Source organism: Echeneis naucrates, chromosome 4, assembly GCF_900963305.1.
Source record: "Echeneis naucrates chromosome 4, fEcheNa1.1, whole genome shotgun sequence".
Lineage (NCBI taxonomy): Eukaryota > Metazoa > Chordata > Actinopteri > Carangiformes > Echeneidae > Echeneis > Echeneis naucrates.
In genome coordinates, this window is record NC_042514.1 from 17593747 (window position 1) to 17618940 (window position 25194).

Here is a 25194-nt window from a genome sequence, read left to right on the forward strand (position 1 = left end):
CTTGGCATTCTCAGTATATATCTATGCTAGGCCAGTCTGTCCATTAATAGACTTTTACTACACTGAATTTTCTTTCAATAAAGATAATTATTAGCTTAAGTTATGCTGCATTTCGCCTTGAGATTACTTTTAAACGAGTGCACTCTTTCAGGCGTCTGGCCATCATAAGCAGACAGGCAAAGGATTATTTATAGAAGAGTCAAAGCAGCTGACTTGCAGTATGCTCATTCTGCATATGAGGACTCCACAGTGAGTGTCTCTGTTTGATGGTGTTAGACTGTAAAAGGCTATGGGAGGAGGTGCGTCCTTCGTTTGTGCGTGTGAAAAGAACTATGGCAGGTAAATTTTAATAGGGGGACAGTAAACTTTGAACACCTTACCTATCTTATCTTAGAACAGCATAACTGTAAGAAGGAAGGGGTAGCATTGTTTAGTATAGTGCATCCTGATACCATGTCATCCACAGGTAAAAGATGCCCACACACCTCACCTGACCACATGATAGAAAAGAAAATATTTTTCATCCAACAAGAGGCCCTGTGTTCTGTGTCAACACTTTTACACTTTCCTGCATCCTTTGCACCAACTTTAAGGACAAAATGTGCACTTGCCACCGAGCATATACCATCAATGACAGCCGCTAATGCAACCCTATAATCAACGTTATTCCCTTCGCCTGGCAGTGGTCATAATTTATGGCTGATTTGAGGCTGAAAGAGCCAGAGTGTCAACATTAAAAGTCACAGGGAGTCATTTCAGCTATAATTGGTGACTTCTTGGACATTTAGCTCACAGTACTGTAAAAATGTCAGTGCTGAATGCTCATTTAGCCTCACATCACATCAAACCTTTGTAGAGTTTAGGGAAGTTTTAAATGCAAATTTATTTATTTTTTTTTCCCCAAACGCAAATGTGTGGGGAATTCATAAAACCACCATTATACGAAGATGATGGTGCATTTTAAGGCCGAATTTGAAAGCTGCCGACTGGTACGTTGTGTTTTTGTGCTTCCATTAAGGGATAGGACATGCCAAGTTCCTGCTTCCTATGTAACCTCTGTAATATTTTTGTCAGCGCGCTGTGGCATCTGTTTGTGTGGATGTGAGCACACCTGTGCTTTCACATGTCTGTCGGTGAATGCCCGTGCCTGTCCGTCATTGTGTCAGTGTGCTCCTCACTGCTTCTCTCACTTACCAGCACCTTGTCCAATTACAGCGTCTCCCAGACTCGTCTCCTCTAAGCTCTCCCATTCAATTCCCTCTGGTGTGTCATCTTTATTTCCATCCTCGAGCCACCTTTGTTCTCTACTCCCCTTTAATTGCCTCTAGGTCAAAGTTTTTTTCTTTCAATCACAAAGACTTGAAAAAGGGGGGAAAGAGCTAGTATGGCTCTCCAAAATTCAGAGGCAGATGGAGAGGACCGAAGCTGTTGGCTGTTTCCCTATATTGCCAGTCTGTATGCTATGGATAAACCCTAATCGTAATCATTAGCTTAGCCGTTATTTGCAGATTAATATTACTGTACAGATGTGAGGGTGGCATTAATCTTCACACCAAACTCACTTAAACAAAGTGGACAAGTATATGGCATATTTATGTATGCTATTATTGAAGCGACTGGGTAGCCGCGTGGTAACGGTGCATAGCATATGAGTGCCAAAATCTCTTCATAAATAGATCCCTGGTTTTATTCCCATCTGCGTGTTTATCGCCTCTTCTCCGTCTCATTTCCTGTCATCACCACAGTTCCATAAATAAAGGCAACATGAGCAGAAGTCTCCTGTCTTCACTAATTGTTTTGCTTTGAGAATTTTTTTTTTTTTCTTGACAATGATAACACCTTATCAGATGGCCAACATGCAGCCTTGGAGCCAAAATTACAAAAGCACAGAGTGACCTCAACAGATTTTGACTTCTTCAGCATGTGAATTTTACTCTCCCGAGAGATTTTAAATCATGGATTATAACCGTGCCTCAGTGTGTGCCGAAACACAAGGGAAGGGAAGGATAAGGCATGCACAGATGGTTGGTGTAGGAAGGTGTGTGCAAAGATGTGTTTGCAGTGTGCACAAGTGTGACATTATGGTTGCGAATACTTGTGATCTATATTTCTGTGTCCACCTCGTGTTGGAGTTTGGCTCGATCAACATCCACCCTTTTTAGGTTGGTGGCAAAGCACTGATTAAAAAAATTTAATTTAAATGTTAAATTAAAAATTGCTAATTGTGAATTAAATTGGTGGTCAGCTTCAGTGAACAGATACAGCCCAGTCTGTGGTCAGAACTTTCACCTTTTTTTGCTTTTGTGTTTTCTGTTTTTGGTACATTGCCGCACCACAGCCATTTTTGATGCTGCATTCCAATCATGAATTTGGTGTCTAAATTCTGCGCAAACTTTAGAAATTGTGTCAAAATCAAACAGAATCTTTCAAAATGCAACACTAAATACCAAGGAATCATGGCTCTTCATCATCAATAAAAAGAAAGTCGACGTTTTAGTAATGTGTGTTTTGGCACAGGATGGATAATTTGGCCTTTGTTTTGATTCCATTTCCTCTGTGCTCTTATTTTCACATAAAGATTGGGTATCATAAAAATTCATTCCCTTTCAGAATTTTCCTCCTGGCAGTTTCTCAGTCCATCTCTTTTCATTTCATCATCAAATAGGATGTACAGAGATTGGTGGAAAAGGGAGGAAAAGGAGCTGATTTGTGCTCCTCTGTCCAGAATGTAGTAGGCAGGGGCAGGAAAGGATTCAGTGATTAGAAGAAGGCAACCTTTAGACTGCAGCCGTTTGCTTGCAGAGTAATTGTTTCCTTGAAAACTTGTTTGCCGGCAGAGGCCGTCTCCTCTTTGAATGCAATACAATAATCATCGGTTTTACCGTTCCATCAACAATCTCCTTCCATCCATCCATTTGTTTCCCATTTCATTTTCTGCCCCTTTTCCCTTTAAAATTCTCTGCACCTCTTGCGCCACTCCCTCACATCCGTCTGCTCTTCAGGCATAATTGGTGGCTTTACAGTATTTTAGTTGCCATGCTGACAGCACAAATCTGCTAATCTATTCCTCTCTTTCTTCAACCTCTGCTAACTTTTCACCATCTCTGTTCTCACTCAGTATTCCCTTTAAACATTACAATCTCTTTCCTGCCACCTCACTCTTTCATCGACTCTCACCCTCTGCACCTCTGTCTTGTTTGATGATTCTATTGATGGAATGGGAGTTGGAGGAATGGCTGATGGCTTCCTCTTTCCTATTAATGTAAATAGTTGTATCTGTTATGATGAAAGGAGCATAGCCTTTCTCTGCCAGCCACAAGGCATTACTATTTTTACACTCATTTAAATTCAATGACTGTCATTTCAACATGAGCCTGTAAGCTGTTTCCACACAGCGGGGTGTGAGAGCTGTCAATCACGGGAAGAACATATGTAGCAGAGAATGGTGCAAAAATCAGTGCTGATCATTTTAAGTGGTAACATTTAGTCACACAGAAGAAAAGGACTTTGATTTTAACGCGATTTTAACTTTAGTTGCCAAAATACAACCATGAAATGTCCTTCTCTGCCATCACCTCATGAATTATTTATTATTATTAGTAGTAGTTGTAGTAGTATTGCTGTTGTTGAATGTCTAAATGTGCTCATGTTGGAGTAGTGGCATCACGACTAGCTTGGAAGCCAACCATTGTCCTGTGTAGCGCTAACACAAGGAAGGGAGAATGCGTAGATATAATAAAATAATCAGTTAAACAGTGATAATGTAACTGTAACTATAATCATTTTATCCTGTTACAGAACACTTTGTAGAGAAAACTGCATCCTCTACAGTCCAAGGACTGTTCAGGATCCTCAGCAATATTTTCAGCTTTTAGTCTTTTGACCACTGTCTTTCTATAAGTGGATTATTCTTTCTCATTTTAAGCGTTACATAAATGAATTTTGTCACTTTATCAAAGTAGGTTTTTAGGAAGCATAATGTGTTCATCTTAAAGTTGCTCAAGTTCTCTTGGCTGCAGCCCTAGTCAATCATCCACTCTGAGCCTCACTTCTGATTGGCTGACTCATCGGTTAGTTTAAAATCAAAAACTGATTTATTTATTTTTTTTACGATATCAAAACTTGCATTAAAAAATGAAAAGTTGTAAATGTGGGCGTTTTAATCCAAATGAAACGGTTTTTCTTTCTTCAAATATTTTTTGTTGCAATTTATATCAATGGAATCTTAAGGAGGCAGGATTGCAAAAGAAGGAATCAACTAAACCAATTTAATCGTTGCAACCAATTTGTCATCCACTTTGATGTTCTTAATGTGACCGTAAAGAGGGCGTTTTGAACCAGTTTTGAAGGAGACTTTGTCAGTGAGTCATTTTCAGAATAGCTCTAAAATGTTACTGCATTCCTACACCAGGAGGATTCTGAGGTAGATTGCTTGAGCAAAGTAAGATTAGTTCCCGGTCAATTTGTCAGGACGAGGAAAAAAATACACCGAAAACAATCAGCCAAACCAGCAAAACTGCACAGTGGGCAATTAATCACCGTTATTTCTTTTCCACACTTGTGGTTATGTGGATATTATTGCCCCCCTGCCAACCCCCGGCCCACAGCAATATTACTGGCTCACCGGACCCTTGGTGCATTTGTCAACATTTCGGAAATGAAAGAAAAGCCAATAATGCTCCCTCCTGTGGCAAGTGGTAAAATGTAAAACTTAAGCATGTATGTAAGCAGTTAAAGTCTCCCAAGTCAAATCTGACCTAAACAACCTAGCTGATTTAGAGGAATGTCTTCAACAATAAGAAAATTATTGATTAATAATTATTTTTAGAAATGCCAGTTAAAGCAACCACAACTGCAAGTTCACAAGTTTATATGTGTTGCTTCTACTCTGCTTCAAAATCCATCTCCCGTCATCCAACCGCGGGTCTTGTCTGGAGGAGTATACAAAATATGAGTAAAAATAGATTGAATCCGATGTCACATTATTAAGCTCCAACTCTGGGGCTGATGTTATGGCGGTGTAGTGGCGGGATTGGGGCTAGGAGAGGCCATGAGGGTGGTTGCCTGGATGAGTGCCCTGGCTCGGTGCTAAATCCCAATGTTTATCCCTATCAGTATGGAAGAGATGAGAGAAAGACTGAGGTGGAGTGAGAACTAAATGTTTAAACAGGAAATGCACTATTAGTGAACCACTGCAATACAAATGGCTTTAGGATGCTTGTGGATTGAGAATGTGTTTGACTGAATGGTTGTGCAGCGATGGCACATGATATAGCGGCAAATTTAAGCACCTGCTCGATCGCTGACTCCAAGCCATGCCTCACAGTTTCCCTCTCCGACCGTCGCAGAGCTGTGATGGCTTAGTGAGGAGTCAGGGAGCCAAGCCCCAAAATGCGCTTTGGGTTATAAATAGATGGCCGAGGCCATGGCTGGCATAGCCTCTTTCAACTGCTTTCTACTTTCTGAGTTTCTGAGTCACTGTTTCTCTCGAAATGTTTCCAGATTTTGATCCATTTATCTCAGAGTCTCTCTCCCTGTTTATCTGTCCTCCCCCTTTTTCTTCAGTTCACACTGTTTTTCTCTCATATCTGTCTCATTAGTTGATGCTCTCTGGTTGCCCATGGCAACCTGATGCCACCCTGCGACCCTGTAACTCACTGGACCTCCAATCTATGCTCTGCAGGTGGCTCAGGTAGAAAAATAGAGAAGCAACCCTTCCTCTCGCCGAACCTTCGTTTCCTGATGTATTCCCTCTCCCCGTGCTGCTGCACTTTGCAATTTTTTCTCTTTCATTTGTCTTCTGGCTCCAGCCATCCCACATTCCTTCACTTTCTCTGCAACTCTCGCCGTAAATTTACACACTTAAGGGCTGACATCCCCTCAACTACTTAAGTCCTTCGTCTTCACTGGACAACAGTAGCTGGCCTCATATGTTATCAAATTAAAATTAATAAAATATTCTCAGGATATCGAACCAAAATGCATCACTAATAATCAAAAGGAAGATATTTGTGGCCCTTAAGAGCTGATACAGTTTAAATGCAGTTAAACTCTTCTAATCCCGCGCAGTATGGGGCACGTCAGCAAAAAAGTATGATTAAAGTCATTCAGCAATAAGCCAGTGTTCCCAAAATACTGTACAAAATTGAAAACAGCAGGAGTTGTGAAGGTTTCATGAAACAGCAAAAAAGATGAAAATACCAAAGCAGGATATGCAGTAATATGAAGCTGGAGCTATATCTGGGCCATATATCAGTTAAAGCAGCTTTGGCTCGGTTCAGTGAAGCTGAGGCCAAAACAAAGTGTGACAGAGACAGAGTAAATGCTGTTTTATCATCCATGTGGAAAGGAGGATATGGTATTATTTTCAGTGACTTCTCACCTGATCCTGTTTGATTCCGTTTTTTTTTTTCTTCTTCTTCTTCTTCTTCTTCTTTCAGCTCTCATCACAGGGAGCAGATGCAGTAAAATAAACCTGGAATAGGAGTTTCACAGCCGTTAATAGTGGCAAATTCTGTAGGTCACATCGCTATAGCTGCCATGTTCACAGTCGCTCCCCTCAGTCCTGCTTTTGGATACATTTTATAACAAGAGAATAAAATGACAAATCAACTTCACCCCTGAGTAAGAGACGCTCAGGTTTCACAAAAATAAGACAAAACAAAATAAGATGAGACTTTATTCATTTGCTCATTACCAGACCTTTACAGACAGAAGAGAAACACAATAAAATGAAACATAATTAAAATCAGAGAAAGAACTCTATTTACCATGAAGAAAAACAGAAAGCACAGAGATACTGTATGCAGAAAAATATGCAGTATGCATTATGGATGACTGTAATAGTGGAAAAATGTGCATGATATCGTAAAAAAGTATATCAATAAATAATTACATATGTGTGTATGTATATATAATGGTGAAAAATAATGATTTGACTGGACACAGAGTTTACATGTTATTGTACAGTCTAACTGTTGTCAGGATGAAGCATCAGCATGGATTTGTGTCTGACTGAAGGAGCTACTGAGACCACCCACAGTCTCATAGAGAGGGTGAGACAGGCTGTCGAAGATGGATGTTAGTTTTTGCAACATCCTCCTCTCACCCACCTCCACCACAGACTCCAGACGACATCCCAGCACAGAGCAAGACTTTTTCACCAGTTCTTCAGTCCTGCGCTTGTTCCTGTCAGTGCATCCACCTCCCAGGCAGACGACAGCATAGAAGATGGCAGATGCCACTACAGTGTCATAGAACGTCCTTAACAGAGTCGTGCAGCAACCAAAGGACCGAAGTCTCTTCAGCAGGTGGAGTCAACTTTGGCAATTCTTGTATAGGGCATCTATGTTAGTGATCCAGTCCACTTTATTGGTTAGGTATTTATAAGAATCAATTGTCTCAATGTCTTTCCCCTGGATGTTCACCAGCGTGGCAGGCGGTGACTTCCTACTAAAGTCTATCACCATTGCCTGAGTCTTCCTGCCATTAATGTGAGAGCATTGATCTCACACCAGCCGATGAAGTCACTGATGACTCGCCTTAATTCCTGATTGTTACCGCCTGATATACATCCGATGATGACAGTATTATCCGAGAACTCTTGTAGATGGCAGTGGTCCGAGTTGTATTGAAAGTCTGATGTGTACAGCGTGAAAAGAAAATGTGAGAACACTGTACCCTGGGGTACCACCTTGCCCCCTTGCAGCAGACTGCCACATCGGAGACAAAGTCACGTAGCCTCACATACTGCGGTCTGTTGGTGATGTTAGCTGTTGTTACAGTACAGCTCCCTCTAGTTTTGCTCTCAGCAGTGCAGGCTCCATGGTATTAAAAGCACTGCAGATATCAAAAAACCCGATGCGCCCAGTGCTCCCAGTCTGCTCCAGGTGAGAGAATGATCTGTAGGTGAACTGCAGGGGGTGCAGCGCTGAGCTCACCAGAAGTGGCGTAGGATGAGCCTCTCCATGAGCCTCTCCATGAGCTGGAGATTACATAATCTTATTTTAAATTTTAAATTAACCACTTTGGTACACGTGGTTGATTCCTGCTTTGAAACTGACATGGGGTGGACAAAATGTTAGAAGCACCTCTTCATTACTACAACAGAACAAAACGTACAAAAACATCTAAGGTGAGCAATTGCAGTTATTGGTAGAAATTATTGCAGTCTGTTGCATTGCATGTCATCATAATGCAAAAACTGCATCAGTGCATTATTTCGAAAGTCTCTGGCTGCTCTGTGGACACAACAGGCATGCAAAGAGTCACATGCTCAATATATACAGTTGTTTGAACCTGTAGAAATATTGCCCCACTTCAGTCATTTGCATGTCAAATAATGGTGTTTGGTTGTAAAAGGCTTGAGGGTTCATGCTTCTGGGCTTTGAGTATCCTTTACTGGTTGAATGATTTTTACTAATCTAACTTCAAAATATTTCCACATCCTGTGGTAAACCCACATTAAGTATGACTTGATCTGTTTGTTAAATGCAGAATGTTGTTGTTCATGGGTGGGATGAGCAGTCTGGACTGAGGCTAGATGAAGATGATTCAAGGGAGATAAGTGCTTGACATTCATAGTTCCAAAAAGCTGCAAAGCAAAGCTCTTTTAATTTACAGGAGCCGTCTTTACCGGTCTGTTTACGTTTGAGGAAGAAAAATGGAGGCAAAACAAGTTCTCAGAAATGTTTTCCAAAATCTTTGTGTACCCATTAAACCCCCCCCCCCCCCCCCCCCCCCCCCCGACTTTTTTCTCTCACACAAACTGCTGCCTATTTACTTGGACGCTCCAAACTAAAGACAAAGCCTGTGTCAAGTGGGATTTACCAGCGACATGGCTAGAGTTGGCCGGGACTGTGAGTGACATCATTTGGAAGCAGTGTCTCCCCTGCATGAACAGAAGGGTTACAAAAGGAGCTGGAGGAGGACAGGGAGCAGTGTGATATGTTCAATGCTGTCAATGCTGGTGTGTGTGTGTGTGTGTGTGTGTGTGTGTGTGTGAGCGTGTGTTTGTGAAATAGAGCAAGAGGGGAAAAGAGTTTCTGTGTGTTTATATGCACCACAGTGTGCGGTTCCTGTCAGTCTCTGTGTGTGAGACTTTCAACATGAGGTAAGCCTGAGGGATACCGTTACAGTTGTCGGGCAGGTTTGTAATCATAATCATTACTGCGAGTGAGAGATATAGCGAGACAGTGAAAGCGAGAGCAAGCGCGAGAGAAAGAGAGAGAGAGAGACGCGACAAAGATGTTTCAGGTTGTGAGCTACAGAAACAGCAAAGCAATGTCATCCTTGGCAGAGATTGCGCCATGTTCTGTGCATCTATTATACCCTCTATTCATTCTCAGAGCAGGATCATGCTTTATGTGTCATTCAGTACTTGTGCTGCATATTGTGTATATCCTTCTATGGAGGAATCCCATGATGCAAATGGTTATTAATGGCAATTAAATACCACTAAGACCCAAGAGAATTGGCAAGCAAATAGAATAAAACATCTGCTGAAGGTGATGTAATATCAACCATCACTATTCCTCCACAGTAATACATTTTGAATTCAGTTGAATGAACTTAAAAGCAGTGAAGAGGGTAAAATCCAAAATTTCAAAACCGTGAGCCACTCCCGCAATGAATCTCTCTTTGATCTGTCTCCTCTGTCTGTCATTGGCAATTCCACAGAGCTCTCAAATTGTGACAGTGTTTCTATCAATCTCAGTAAACACTTCCTGGATGTTATGATGACAAAAACAACACAGTCTAGTCGAGTCTATCAGTCAATATGAATAAGGGCAAATGATGGAAATGTAAACAGCTGGAGTGGGATAACAAAAGTAATGTGCCTAAAATGGTGGTGAGCACTTTAGCAAACTTTTTTCGTTTTTAGACGATAATTAATCAAACATGAATAATGACATTTCTTTTGTATACAACCATTTCCATTCCTTCATTCATCTTCAACAGCTTATCCGCTATCCTTATCCCAGCTCCCACTGGGTGAGGGTGGGGCACACCCTGGACAGGTCACCAGTCCATCACAGGGCCAACACACAGAGACAGACAGAGACCAACAACCACTCACACTCACACTCAGACCTACAGATAATTTAGAGTCACCAGTTAACCCAAACATGATGTCTTTGGATGGTGGGAGGAAACTGGAGTACTCTCAGGAAACCCACACAGAAAGGCCCCAGGCCGGGAACCGAATCCAAGTCCTTAGCGCAACAGTGCAAACAACTATGCTGTCACGCTGCCCCACCATTTCCATGGATATGTCATTTTGTCATAGTGATCAGTAACCAACGTTCAGTGGCTGAATGACTGAATGATGGATGGATGGGCAGATAAGAGCAGAATCCACCACATGACATGAATGACAACAGGTTTTAGTCTGAACCGCTTTATGTGCCTTACTGGTTCCTCCTTCCTTGTTGTTTTGGGGGCTTTTACACACTGTGGCACACTTTAAAGTTAAAGTGAAATGCAGCCCGACCAAATATTGACTGGTCAGAAGAGAGTTGTTCCAAAATTAAAACGCGACATAATTACAATTATAATACAGCCTACAGTGTACAGCCTATACGATTGGCTTTGGCTTTACCAAAGTTACATTTTACAATGTAGAGAAAGTTCTGGGAACAAGATTTTAGAGATAGAAAATTCTGATTTAAGTAAGAATTTCCAAGCCATGCTGCATGATCAGTGCTCATCTGACACGCTATTTGGGAGAGCCTGCTTGACAGCACCTGGTGAGAAGTTAAGTGTACAAGGAGGTTAGGAGCGGAAAGTTTCTCACAGTATCAACATCTATCTTCTGATATAAACTTGCTGAAGCACAGCACAGCACAAAGTCTTGGATCTAGATCACAGGATTATGATTGCAACATTGCTTGTCTTGATCAAATGGCGTCTAACGGGAGGGAGTAATGCACGTATTGTCTTTTAAATGCATTTACTATTAAAATATGATTGCTTATTATAGAAAACACAAGGAAGTTCCCTTACACGTTGCCGTATTTTGTGTGTTTTCGGATTCTGTGCGCTGTGCAAACACCATAAGGTTAGGATTTTTCAAAACCAAAAGGAAATCATCATGGGAACCAATCTAACGAAACAAATGGTTCTACTGTCATGTGGGCAACCCAGGAGGAATACGCCTCTGACCTATTTTTTTTTTTTTTTGTTTGTTTGTTTGGGAACAGATTGTTAGCTTAAGAAAGTGGGGCATATGGTGTTGGTTGTAGAGATCAATTTGTGTTTGGGCTGCGCAAAGGGAGCTTGAGGTAAATAATTTTGTTTTGAGGCAGATGTGTCTTGTGGAATTATGTAGCCTGGAGGCACACCTCCCTGTGTGAAATCAGCCAAATACGAATCTTTCCCATTTCCTCTCCAAATCACTGTTGTAATGTAATGCAAAGAATAGCCAGGAGGGGTGATTGCTGCCATTAGCACCAGAAGACAGAACCGTTTTTTTAACTCCTGCAGTTTTGGTTTCCAAAAATAGTAATACAATATGTTCAAAATAAACACATGAATAAGTAATAATAGTCTATATGGTATAAATTACAATAATAATGGCAGTGAAATCAGGAATAAACCTTTATGGCTGTAGCAAAGAGGTGACTGTGTCTATGTTCTTTTCCCACCAATGCCCTTTCTTTAAGGTATTCAGAAAGGGTTTAAGGGGTGACAAAGACCATCTTACCAAAGCTTCACTTGACCTATTTTAATCGCCTCTTGTTGGGTTTAGGCACCATGGTGCCAGCACGTGGTGGTCTAAGCTGACCCCTATCGTAGAGCACCGGAGGGATTCAGCAGCAGAACAGACCAGAGCCCCATTCTTGCTGTGCAAGTCCTTAAACTTAATCCCCCAGAGAGGTTGTTTGTGAACGATATCACTACAAGAGTATATCAAAGCCCCCTGTGGAGAAAACCAACTGCAGCGCTCCCACCCCCTAAATTTTTTTCAGCTTCTCATTCCCCAATGTCAACCTGATCGCCAGTCTAATCTCCTTTTCAAACAGTCTTCATGCATGCCCCCTTGATGTACACCTCACGTAGAGGTTATTGCCTGCCTGGACCAAAGCACACGTTTACACAAAGGAATTCACATGCATGCACACACACGTGCCAAACCCTGTCAAGTGACATCACTCACGTTTATATGGGCTGCTGAGTCAGCAGCTCTCTCTCACTCTGGCAATGTGTTCGACCAGAGACCATTTGGTAATTTCCTTTCTTGGTCCTGCTGTACATCAATCATCCCTCTGTCTCATTCTTCGCAGCTGAGCCATCTAGGACTAATTCAAACAGCTCTTTAAGATTCAGCCATGATACTCAGGCAAACAATTTAAGGTCTGCAGGGGGCAACTTTTCCCTTGTGTTTGAATTCTAATTACATGCAATCAGCAATAAAAAAAAATATTGTACTAATTGTAGTTTATAAGTCAGGGCTGGATACAGCTCTACAGTTTGGTGTTTTATAAAGGTTCCAGAGGTGTATCAAGAAATAAGGGAGAGTCATGCCACTGTTAAAAACTAAACAGTTTAAAGAACTAGGACCAATGTAAGAAACTTTAGTCTAGAAAGGAGCAAAAATACCAGGATGATATTACGACAGTATGCATCAATTTCACTGAATTAATCAAGAGAATTATCAAGAAAAGAAGGACTATTACATCTTGTTTATTCGACTATTCTGACGCTGATCATGACTTGGACAGAGGGATTAGGTCTGATCTCAGTTTTCAGTCTTCATCCCCTTGTTCTTAATTCCATCTAAATAGTTGCCTGAACAGAAGCCAGGTCAGCCCATAGCCTACTTTCCATCTTGCCCCATCAAAATTGTTGCTTTACTCCAGTGAAATCCCTACTGAATAGAAAATGAATGGATTTTTGTGCTGTTTCAATGGGAAAAAAGATATTGTACACTCATGGTGTCGTGACTGATGACCTCTGCTGTAGGTTCACCTGTTTTCTTGTACCAAAAACAATTTGAGACAAGGGTATGAAATCAACACGACTTTTTCTTTTGATATTGTGCAATGGTGTACAAAAAGTCTTTCTATTTTTTAATCATATAAAAAGAATGAAATGAGATCTATTTCAGCAACACTGCATTTTGTGATCTAAAAAAAGATACAGTGCACCCCCGGTATTAGTGAGGCTCTTCCTTTTACAGTGACATGTTGACATTTGGGATTTTCAAAATTGTAAAAATGCTAACAAGAAGTCTTGAGCAAGTAAAATATCAATATACAGCCAGCTTGGATTGACAACATGCTTTCATATGAATGAATGGAAGTTAGACACAGTGCATTTGGAAAATAAAATGCCAGGTATCATTAGCTTTTAGTTGAACAGATTTTCAATTTGCATTGATATTGCTATGATCAGCTGAGTGGGGAAATAATTGTGGAGGTGAGAAACCGGCAGCAGTGCTGACTGAGCAAGGTTCAATGCAACACGAATAAGACCCTGTTCATTTACTACAGTCACACGTTCAAAAATTTTGGCTAAAGGTTCCGTAATGATCATCACTGCCACTGCATGTCAATTAAAACCGCAAGCCTCTCACACTGAAATAAATCCTTCATAGCAAAAACTGTGACAAAGCCCGGAGAAAGTGGCCATCAAACACACAACAGGAAGCAGAGCCGAATAAGGGTTCGTCGTTTTTTTTTAAGAGCTAACAAAATGTAATCATGCCTAGGTGGTCACTAATGAAAACACAAATGTAACATTATGGAGCACCAAATCGCTTACGCAGGATGGAGAAGTAAACCAACTGTGGGTCTGCTGGAGCCCTTTAGAGCCAATCCAGTATAGCTCCCCTGTTGGACTGGGAAGGAAAGTGAGCCTTGGTCAGCTGCTTGGTGTACGCCACTATCTGAGCCAGTAAAAACTTTATGGATACTTTGACAGCTTATCGACATAGTGGGATTCAGCCAGTTGTCCCCTTGGTGAGTTTAGTGTGCTCTGATCTTTTCTGTCTTTGTTTGAGGCCTTTTTATAAAAAAAAAAAAAAAAAAAAAAAAAAAAAAAAAAAAAAAATCCATCTATCCATCTTCTACTGCTTTTTCATTTCCGGGATGCGGAGGGTGCTGGAGCCCATCCCAATCAATGTTCCGGGTGAGGGCAAGGTACACCCTGGACAGGTAAAAAAAACAAAACAAAACAAAACAAAACAAAACACAAAAACAACAACATTGTCTTAAGTAAAGGAAATTCAGGCCAAAGACTGATTTCAACAGAACACCTTGTACTGCATTGTGTGCTATCCAGTGAGCAGTGCTCAGACAACAGGGAGGGTTAACAATTTAATAAGTGTCTCACATACACTAGCATGCATAAATTGCCAAAATTGAGAAAATTTGTTTACAGGGTTATGTCTTAATTCACTGTGAATTGAGCCCATTAGTATAACAAAAAAAAAAACAAAACAAAAACATTTGGACACTCATTGACTAATTTTCCTGCACCATTCTTCATCAGTGAGCACAATGAATGATGATATATAGGTCTATTGATTTATTAATGACCATCAGTTGTATGCAATTTTTCATGATGCACTGTTATATTGAGTTCACTGACCGGGGTGTAATAGTTCACACTATAGATTTAGACAGGAAAATTTGAGAGAAATATGTGAAAGAAATTAAAGAAACGTGCTGCTGATAGAGATATTTATTTGCATTTCTATTTAGAAATGATATAGTGTGATATACAGATATACACATCATAATGTAGAATAAACATTTGTAGCATTATAACTACTAATCTATCAGTGGATGCTATAGATCTGCCTGACTTCTCCATTTGCCTATCTCTACTTAAGGAAGGAGAGAAATAATGAGAATTTAATAGCTCCCCTTTATCACCACTATTTAACCACATGCATATCTACATTAAATACAATAAACATCCACATGAAGTCACAACAAGGAGCTCCACTGAGCAACCAAAAAAAATCCACTGTGTTGGTTTTCTCACGAGGCAAACATGGGTGATTTAAGAGCTTAGCGAGGGGAAATGCCCGTTGGTTGTTTACTAGATGAAAACTTGAGTCATTCTAGCATTCACTTGAATTTTACCATGGACTACTTCTCCTGAACATATCTCTTAATCATGCTGCTGTACCTCACAGATTAAGAGTTATAAAATCCTGTATGACATGGTATGAGATTGAGCAAATCAGTATTTGGTAAGCCTGCTCAGGTTGTGAGAATTTTGGCTTATCACTGACTCCTCTCCTCTCTGCTTCCAGACGACTCCCTGCTGCGACCTTTCACCTCTGCCTGCCTAATGAGCTGACCTCTCCTTTTACATCTCTCCGCACTGCCTCTTTGTCCCTCTCTCTTGTATCCCAGGGGATGCTAGGGCTGAAAGCACAGAGGGAAGAGAGCATACTGGTTCTGCCCTCTCTGGCTTTGTCTCCTCTCACCTTAACCCGTCTACCTTCTCTCATAGCTCCCCCTCTTCTCTTTTCTATCCTTCTCTCTTCTCCTGTCTATAACTCCCTTGTCTATTGGATAGTCCTTTCCTGTTTGCTTCCTCCTATCTCCCTCCAATAGAGAGTCCAATCTGAATAAGCAATGCTGCTCATTCTTTACCCAAATGTGTACTGTAGGTTGGAACCTGATGGAGCAAGATATGTTGGAGGAATACTGATGGCAGCTGAGGGAGAAAACTAAACTAGTCACACCAAGGCATCTGGCAGATGGACCTAAAGGAATACAAACAGCCAAACACCTGAGTGTGAAATTGGCTCAGATTTTCCAAAGAAATCAGGCATATTGTTTCTCCATCTCCCAACCATGTCTCCTTTTATCTGTATTTTTCAGGTCGTCTCATAAATAAAGCTGATAAATGTCAAATTTGTTCTTTTTGGCATGAATTTTAAAGACACAAATTAAAAAATAGAATTTACAAGCTTTCCCTTTAACAACAAGCCTACATACGCAACATGATTGCTCATGATTAAATTGTCTGCATCAAAGTCACAGCTCGGCCAGGGGGGTGGAGTAAACAGCCCTATTAGCTGTTAACAAAGCCACCCATATATGAAACCATGTCTGCGTTCGGTGCTAATGCTAGTGAGAGATTATCCAGACCGCAAATACATGGGCAACCGAGATGCCCTTTGTACCACACAACAGAGGGCATTTCATGGGCAGAGCATTGATCCCCTTACTGGTGTGCAGATGAGGCAATGTAATCCTAAATGATTTAACCAGATTACTAGAGCATGAGAAAATATTCTGCTTTTGAATTATGTATGGAGAGATTTATGTGTAAAGATATGAGTTTTAGTGTTAGTGTGATTATGTTCCCCTACAACCAGCCGCTGTTTCTCATTAGCAGTTGATCTGTCAGTGTTAAGAGTATTCAGGCAGAGCTAAAAAGTTTTCATCTTAGCCTGCAAGAGATCTTGCGGCCCATATGTGCAACTCTTTTAAAAAACAGCATGTCAAGCCTTCTCCAACCAAAGCCTTACCTCCTTATTGAATATGTATGATGGCTATGGGAAAAAAAGGGAGAAATCTGTTGACAAAGTAAACATCCGTTATAGTACAGGTCTCTTTTTGTTGCAAATCAAGAAACAACAATTTATAATATAAAAATAGGAATAAACAGTTTGTTCTATAAATATAGGTAGTATAGCAGATACCAATTCTTGAAAACAATAATAATTGGGCATGTGTATATCTTAAAAAAAAGTGCCAGAAAGATATTTGGCAGTGAAGTTAATTCAACCCTGGATATGCATGAAGCCATTCCAGGCTGTTTGGCAAGAAATTGTGCAATTGGACTGGATCCAGATGATGCCAAATTAATGCTTTCATATCCCTGAAAAATACCAGTGAAAAACTGTATTTATTTCCTAGGAAAAAAGACAAAAAACTGGTTAACGCTGTGTGGTATCTAACTTAAATTGAGCCTAATTATTTTTTAAAACAGCCCTGATAGCCACTTTGAAACTCTCATTTTGATACTAAGCTTTGTTTATCACTTTGTCCAGTGTCTCTTTTCTCCTCAGTGACTCGATACAGCTGCTGATCCTTCAGCATTTGATTGAATTATCACAACTGACAGCACCAGATGTGGCCTGGTTGCTCTCAATGCGTCGATATAGTCATCCTGAGAGATTACCCAGACTTTTTCAAAAGCTGTCCAAATTCCTCGTGAAGAAGAACTGAATCATATATTAAGTAAAACAAAAAAGTCCGGTGGTATCATTTTTCTGAACACAAATCACAAAAGGACAAAATAGACCAGCAATTAACTGCATGTTGGCATGAAGCAACACCGACAGACTGTACCATTTATTGTTTTGAAAAAGTGCTAATCTTATTATTGCTGCATTAATTATTCAATTTATTCCAATCAAGGCCTTTGTAAACTCAAATGAATATATATGTATGGATATAAGGACTACAATATTTATATATGGACTTATAAATAAACTGTGAAAGATATAGCAATTAATCTGTTGTCAAAAAAAAAAAAAAAAAAAAAAATACAGCAATCAATAACTCAACAAACAGAGCGTCATACTTAGTTAGGTCAAAAGATTTACCAACATGGAAACTGCTCAGTAATGAGTGATGAATCATTTGTAATAGTATTACATTTGACAGTTAAGCTACCAGACCCTGCCCTGCCTCTGCTGCAATATTGTCTGATGATGCAGTGATGTCCAAATCTCATCCTTCGCTCGTCTCTGCAGCAGGCACCTGGCCAGTTATCGACTAAACCTCACTCACAGTTTTTAGGTCACAAGCTACACCAGGAAAGCTGATGACTTCCCTGTCCTCTATCCAGCTCTGTTCCTGATACACATATATACACATACAGCGATGAACAAAGAGCAGGAAGAAAAAGAGATTAAAGGACAAGGAGCGAGACAGGAAACCTAGTTAGAGTGGGCTCAAACAAAGACATGCAAAGAGAAAGCTTAAGAAACAGAAGTAGAGGAAGTAATCATCTTAAAGGGGTAGAGGTCTCAGAAAGTCTTGGTCAGTCTCGGCCACTGTACTGCTACAAAAAAAAAAAAATGCAAAAGTGTGCCTTCACAGGTGAAAGTGATCACCTCAAGGCGTGAAAATCCCAAAAAGTTGAAAGTGAGTGTAGAAAGAACGTGAAGACATTGCAGTGTGACTGTCCGGTTGCTCCCCTCAGGCACACAATGGCAGTCCACACATGTCCTCTCTATTGGACTGTCTTTGTTTGTACTGCTGAGGTATTCTCACGAATACAGAACACACTGATATTGCAATGCAGGAATCTGGTGTTACAAAATCCAAGCACTATTATAAACATATTTCCATGTATGCAAATCCATTTTAAAGATTTAATGATGTTCTCATTATTTCTATTATTTCTATAAATAGAGTTGCACAGATAGTTCCACAAGAGAAGACTTATATATAGGCACAAACCAGGCTTGGTAAAGCAGGCCTGTTATTAAGAACACTTTGTCATTAACTTATTTTGACCAATCTTTTGGCCACCTGGGGCAGCACAATAACCAATCTTTGTATGCATTTGGAGCTGTTTTTCTGACTATGTAATAAAAGTAAGTCACAAGTAATATTGTTCCTGCTTTTAATTCTATTTTGGATTACTGATAAAAATATTTCTTTCAAATGCTAAACGAAGCATTATATTCCCCAGTTAGTTTATGAATGTGCCTGTTTGCTAATGGGGACAGTACGAGTGAATGAAAATGGTGAAGTCGCAGTCTAAAAAGTCAAAATTATGGGCTAGAAATTATGATGTACTACTTTAAACCTCAGAATGTAAACGTGTCCGAGTGCACCCCCAGCATCTTAACAGTTAAACTATAAACATAGTTGTCTCAAGTCCTCATTCAAAGCATGTTGCAACTGAGCCCCTTCATTTTTTACTTCTTTGTTAAAAAATGTACACTAATATACTGGACTTTTAACTAAATGGCAAATACTGTGGGATTTGTGCTTTTTCAAGCATGTTGCTACTGGCAGCTGTCTACCAAGTGTGGACAGAAAACTTGCCATCGCTCTTCTGCTCCAATTCATGTCCATCCCTGATCTTAGTCCTGCTGCAGGACTGCACTGTAGGTACACACACATGGCGATATCCCCTGGCTTGATGGCTGAAAGATAACATAACATGCATTTAGATTAATTGTAAGTACATGAAACATACGCACAGCTGAAAGGCAAAGAATAACACTGAAAGAAATACACACCAGCTGTGTGATATTTTTTCTTGTTCATATCACAGACAGATATGGAATATATGTTGTGTACTCTATATTAACATTCTATGTAACTGCATCATTTTAAGAAAATGTTGATGCCAAAATGTACTATATTATGGAGTAATACAATGAAGAGCAGCCATGCTATCCTTTTGTGTTGTACTTTCCTTGTGGGGAAACCACAAAAACATGTGAAGCGGTTAAAGTGAGATGATGTGAAGCTTTATTTTGGACAATTTCTGCACCTGTGCCAGGTTTTTAATGTCAATTCACACTCTTTGTGTTGAATAATGTATAAGAGGCAAACATTTTGCTTTTTTTAATATTTATACAGTAATGCTATTCATTATTCATGTGTTGATTCATGTGTTAAAGTCATTTCATGCGCATTAGCCATGCTGACCTGCAGCAAATCAAAATTGAACTGAATCAACCTGTCCTTTCCCTACCATACTTTACCTTTATTCTTCATTCAGTGGGTATTTTCGGTATCTGTGCAGATATCACTGTAAATGTCCACAACACAGATTTGTTAAATCATGGTCACTGGCTCTCTCCTTGGTTATTAGCTTACTCAAAATTTGTTAAACCCACGTCAAAAGTAACATATGCTATATTCAGTGCTGATGAGTTTTTTGTCCAAAGAAATGCTATCATATTTACTCAACTGTATAATATGCATCCTTCTGAAGACATGACCTGAAAATAACCCCAACAAACAGGGTCTGCTTGAGGCAATGAAACGTAAAAGTGGATTTAGCATCATATAGCCAATAGTGCCTCAGTCTCTCTGAGAGTTTATGTCCTTTCCCATGACAACAGATGCTAGAGCAGGATGCTAGAGAGCAGTAGCGCTAGTGTTTTTGTTCACACATAAAATTAGATTGCGGATGGGAACTTCTGATGTTACTGAAACTGAAATTAAATTTATGTGACACGTTACATGAACAGAGTAAAACAGATGGACAGAAAAAGGTGGAGAAAATGCAGGTGGAGCCTCACAACAGCGCAAAGAAAAACAAGTAACGTTGTTTAGTAAAATCTGGTTGGCACATAGCATAAACACTTAAACCACTTGTGTGCATGGTCAGGCCATTACGGTTAAATTCCGTATTTGAAATTGTGTCAAGCACTTACCCCAGCCCCACTACAACACGTATCTGCCACTAAAAACTAAACTACAATAATAAATATCACCATGGGCATACTATAAGGGCAAAGAGAATCTTAAAAGACTAGATGAACATTTTGGATTATGTGCCTATTTTTATAGCTGGTGGTACAATTGTAATAGATAAAGTGATGAGGACTAGATGAGGAGGTACACACAAGACGTAAGAGGATGGGGAATGCACAGCACAGCAGCACAAAGGGAGACACTCTAGGCTTTCGCAAATGACAGGGGGGGGGGGGGCTGGTATAAATATTGGCAAGCAATTGCAGGAAAATTAGATACACAACTGTGAATGGGTGTGGAAGGCCCAGAAATTGGATCTTAAAACAGATAAGTAGGTCAGTCTATGAACGACACAAAAGTCAGTCAACAGCCAGACTGGCTTTCCTAAAGCCCACTCATATGTTTTAGTTTATTGTTTTTCATTAAAAGTCTAATAATTGCCGGCTGCCATTTAATGGCGTTTCTTCAGCAGGGAGACTCACAGGAGCAGCACATGTGGGGGTAAACCACTAAAAACCACCCGCCATGTGTCATCCCCGGGTTGCTGCACCTGTAAGCCTGGGGGTGAAATGCTTCATTTGATGATTGTGTGTTTTTAAAACTTATTTCACGCATCAGACAGGTGGCACGTCCGTATGTTTTGTATTAGCCTTGCTACGTCCAAGTTTTTTTTTTTTTTTGCTATCGCTATATGGCACAAGTTAGCATTTACTGCTCTTTACTTACCAATCAGGAGGAAAGATCAGCATTAAAAGTCAAAACCTTGAAATGGGCAGCAATGGAAATCATTGTTATATCTCTTGTTTTGCTTTTATTTCTTTTTGCAGTGAGTTAGCATGCTAGGGTCTCGTGACCAGTGACTGACATCCAGCCTTCTCTAGAGAGGCTGAAGATGTAGAGATACTTGGCAGGTGTATTGATTACTACTTTTTTTTTTTTTTTTTTTAAATATAAACACAAAACACTCCTGGTAGGCGAGAAACACCGATAAGCAACATGTTAATGAAAAAAAATGAGCATTAGCTAGTTTCCTGACAGACCCAAGCTCGCAGTTTCCCTCATTTACACGCCTTAAAAACTAAAAATACTTCCTGAAGGTGGCAGGACTGCTAGCATCATCAATCTTTCTGTCTAATAAAAACGATAAAAAAAAAAACTAAACCTATTCCTAACAATCGATCATTTGAAAGTACTTGTGAGGATAAGTTGAGGAAGTAGCCCACGCAACGTGACTCAGCTGTTTCTGCCGACATGAGTTTGGCGGCTTCCAACCGTTCAGATGTAGTTGGTGTGCCGACCACATTAGCCGCAGTCGCAATCCCTCGCTAACCCGCCCATAAGCGTCACCGATTCAAATAGCAGCCGAGGTGGAGCGACGGAGACAGTGTGTGTGCGAGTGAGAGAGAGAGAAAGAGAAAGAGAAAAGTGGGGGTGGCAGATAGAAACACACTCACACACAGAAAGCCGAGGCAGAGAGAGGAGCACGGAGCGAGGAGAGTGCGGCTGGGGATCCTTCACTGGGTTTTTTTCACTTGCATGAAAACAACCGTGTGTCCCCAGCACACGCATACACACGCCACGGGATCTAAAGATGTGGACAGAAATCGGAAAGCTCCTGCTATTACATTTGCTACTCATGGAGCTCCATTGCGCTAAAGGTAAGGCACTTACCTCGCAGGGGGGGTTTTGCATCGCATCGCGGACGGCGGCGCTTTGAGGAGGAGGAGGATCGAAGCGTCCCCCCTCCTGAGTCATCTCATCCAGAGTCCAGAGATACAGCTAACGTGTCCCTCGGGAGACTCCTGTCGTTTACACGCGTACGGATGTCTCAGCCCGGATCGCCCACGTTGTTTCGGGCTCCGCATGCTGTCACCTGTGACAAAAGATGACAACACGCGGAAGGAAAAAAAAAAAAAAAAAAGATCAAGCGAGCCAAACACGTGTGTGAGCGCCGGTCGCCGACGTTAAGAGTTTGTGTCGACAGGTTAAAAAACAAAAAAACAAAAACTGCACATTTGTCAGTCGCCTGCGTTTTGTTACACGCTGCCGCGGCGTAAAAGCGCTTCGAGACGTTTTACGAGAGAAAAAGTGGTGACAGGCGAACACCGTCGGCGGTAAAGGTAGCCTATTGATAACAACAGGCAAGCAGCCTCCTCACAAGCATGTGGCAAAAGTGCGCCTCGTAATAAATGTTCACATATCACAAAACACCGCAAGTTAAGCAGTGATCACGGTCGCGTCGCTACAGGAGGAAGCCTGTCTATTTGATGATTTGGAGGAGCTGTAGCACATCACAACCGACAATACACAGAAAGAAAAAACACCGTATAATGTTTGTTTGCAGAAAACTGTGTCCCAGGTTGTTTGGGAAGCGCTTCGGCAGTTTCTGAAACGTTGAGACTGATTTAATTCATCACTTGAACCACATATTTGAAGAAGCCCATGAGTGTAAACACTTTGCTGCAGCCCTCTGTTGTGTTTAAATACTTGTACATCCCCTCTCCTCTGAATGACTTTCATTTCCCCATTGTGTACGTGTTCCTTCCTTTTGATATATGCACTATTAAAAAAGAAAAAGCCACCTCCATTCCACTGATAGTTTGTTTATTTTTGTCACATATCAGGAACTCATACAGAGCCAGAGTGTGAAACTGGGCAGTTTCAGTGCAAGAACGGACGGTGCATTCCCACTCTGTGGAGATGCGATGACGATGATGACTGCTCAGACAGCAGCGATGAGGAGAACTGTCGTAAGTAGCCCTGGCTCTGTGACATTGGCAGATGAATATTTATACCCATGTTAGAACTTATGCTTGCGTTCCGTTGCACCTTAAATTTTTCTGGCACCACATACATATATATGTAAGTCACAAGCTGAAGCCTCTATCCCAACGCACAATTGGTGCCAAACCTTTATCCGCTGAGACAATGCATTCTGTTATCTGATATGAACCAACAAATAACCAAATCATAGTGTATACTGTAGATGACTGAGAATGCCCGTGCCGTAACTTTTGTGTGAATCAAGTCATAATATCTGAGAGTAAGGTCCTTATCATTTTACTTGTTGCCCTTCTGTCTGCCCCCCTCTTTTCAGTTGGTAGTTTAGACAACAGTACAGGAGCTGCTGATCCTGGACCACTGGTCTCGTCACATGGATCCAAGAATTTTACGGATTTCTTACTTACTTTCACAAAAAGCAAACTAAACCTTTTGGGGAAAAAAAAGGAAGGGTGGGCCGGTCCAGGAAAAGTTCCTAGTATTATTATTATTATTATTGTTGTTGTTGTTGTTGTTGTGGACTGTCATCATGTCAGTACAGCGCTATCAGTGAGACAGTTAATCAAACTATATATCTCATAGCACGTTCAATATATTTTGACTTCATAGATAGTATCACATTTGAAATTGGTACAATAATGGTGCTATTTTGTCATGACTTCTTACTGCTGTGTCACGCAGCACACTTGCAATGCAAATGCTGCTGCTCTTAGATATGGCTGATCCCAAAGTGGCTTCTCTTTTGTTCTCAGGGGTTTGCTTCTGTGCTTGAGAGCGCGTGGCATGTAACTGGTGTTTAAACTACGGACCCGCAAGTTCAAGACTGCATGTATAAATATTCTATCATGTACCTAAGGAATGTGCGAAAATGACCAGTAGTGAGTCATTTTAACTGAATTGCCTCTGACTATGTGTAGCGGTCTGGAAATTGCAGCCAACCAACTGCATAATTATTGCATATAAATTTGTCATGGTACTAATTGAACGGTTATCTTAGTGGCCAAATTAATTCATCCCTTATCTGGTCGACTAGTGAACCAAACCACTGATACTCACACACCCGCTGTGTTGGTGGATCCAGATATCTTGGGAGTCCCCTGCATGAATGTCGTGACATTTACGGGCCATCTCATTGACTGGAGAGAGTGACTGGGATTATTGGACATTTAGTGGGCAGTGCTTGATGGAAGTGGAATTAGAATTTAATGAGCTCCCAATCAGTCTAACAGGTGTGTTTTACTTTGGTGTTCTGTATATGCAGTGCTCGTAGAAAGCCCCTCGGTCTGTGGCAGAATGCCCTTTCTTCATCCTTCACTCTTTTCGTTCTATATCCTGTATGCTTTTGATGTGGCTATGCTTTCCTCTTGGGGTCTTCTGTCAGTCTTCCAATCTCTTCCTGACTCAGTCTCTATATCTTTATGTACTTTCACCTCATGCTGAGCGTTATACTCTGTTTCGAACATTGCTCCTTTTCTCCCTTCACTGTACTTGCCTGTGTTGGAAGTTGGGTGCTACCTTCTAAAAACCACCTCACTTGCTTGGCACTGCAGCAGCCCCACCATTTTTAAATCTCCTGTGAGCACCTTGGCAATGCGAATGTCAAAGAGGCTATGCCCACACATCTTACACCCACAGAGAGCATCAGCTGACAGGTTGGTTGGAGATAAATCCAACAGCGTGACTCTGGTTGCCGGAGTGATGCTCAATGGCTGGCACTGTGCCAGCCCATCAAACAGATGCCAGCACTACCACCGTGCCCCCTCCCCAAAACCCAATATCATCAGCAAAGCACAGTGGAGAAAGAGAGGAGGAGGAGAAAAGATGGGGCAGATTTGATTGAGGGGAACAGGATGGTGTCGAGCAGAGATGATCAGGACAGGAGCAGTAGAAGGCGGTGCAGGGGCGGGACAGCTACAATCGTGTGGCAGGATGGGCGCAAATAGGGGGAAGAGGAGCGCTTGAATGATTACAGGGGAAAGGTTGGCCTAGCAGC

The 25194-nt window shown here is 41.0% G+C and overlaps 1 protein-coding gene across 3 annotated transcripts in view; it reads left to right on the plus strand.

Moving 5' to 3' along the window:
- The first annotated feature begins 21907 nt into the window (after positions 1–21907).
- Positions 21908–25194, plus strand: part of lrp8 (low density lipoprotein receptor-related protein 8, apolipoprotein e receptor) — a 146302-nt gene continuing 143015 nt past the window's right edge. For all 3 annotated transcript variants that reach the window (XM_029500898.1, XM_029500899.1, XM_029500900.1), the window contains exons 1-2: positions 21908–22078; positions 23045–23170. In XM_029500898.1, coding sequence (XP_029356758.1) covers positions 22012–22078; positions 23045–23170 — 193 coding nt within the window. In that variant the 5' untranslated portion in view covers positions 21908–22011. The remainder of the gene's footprint in view (positions 22079–23044; positions 23171–25194) is intronic.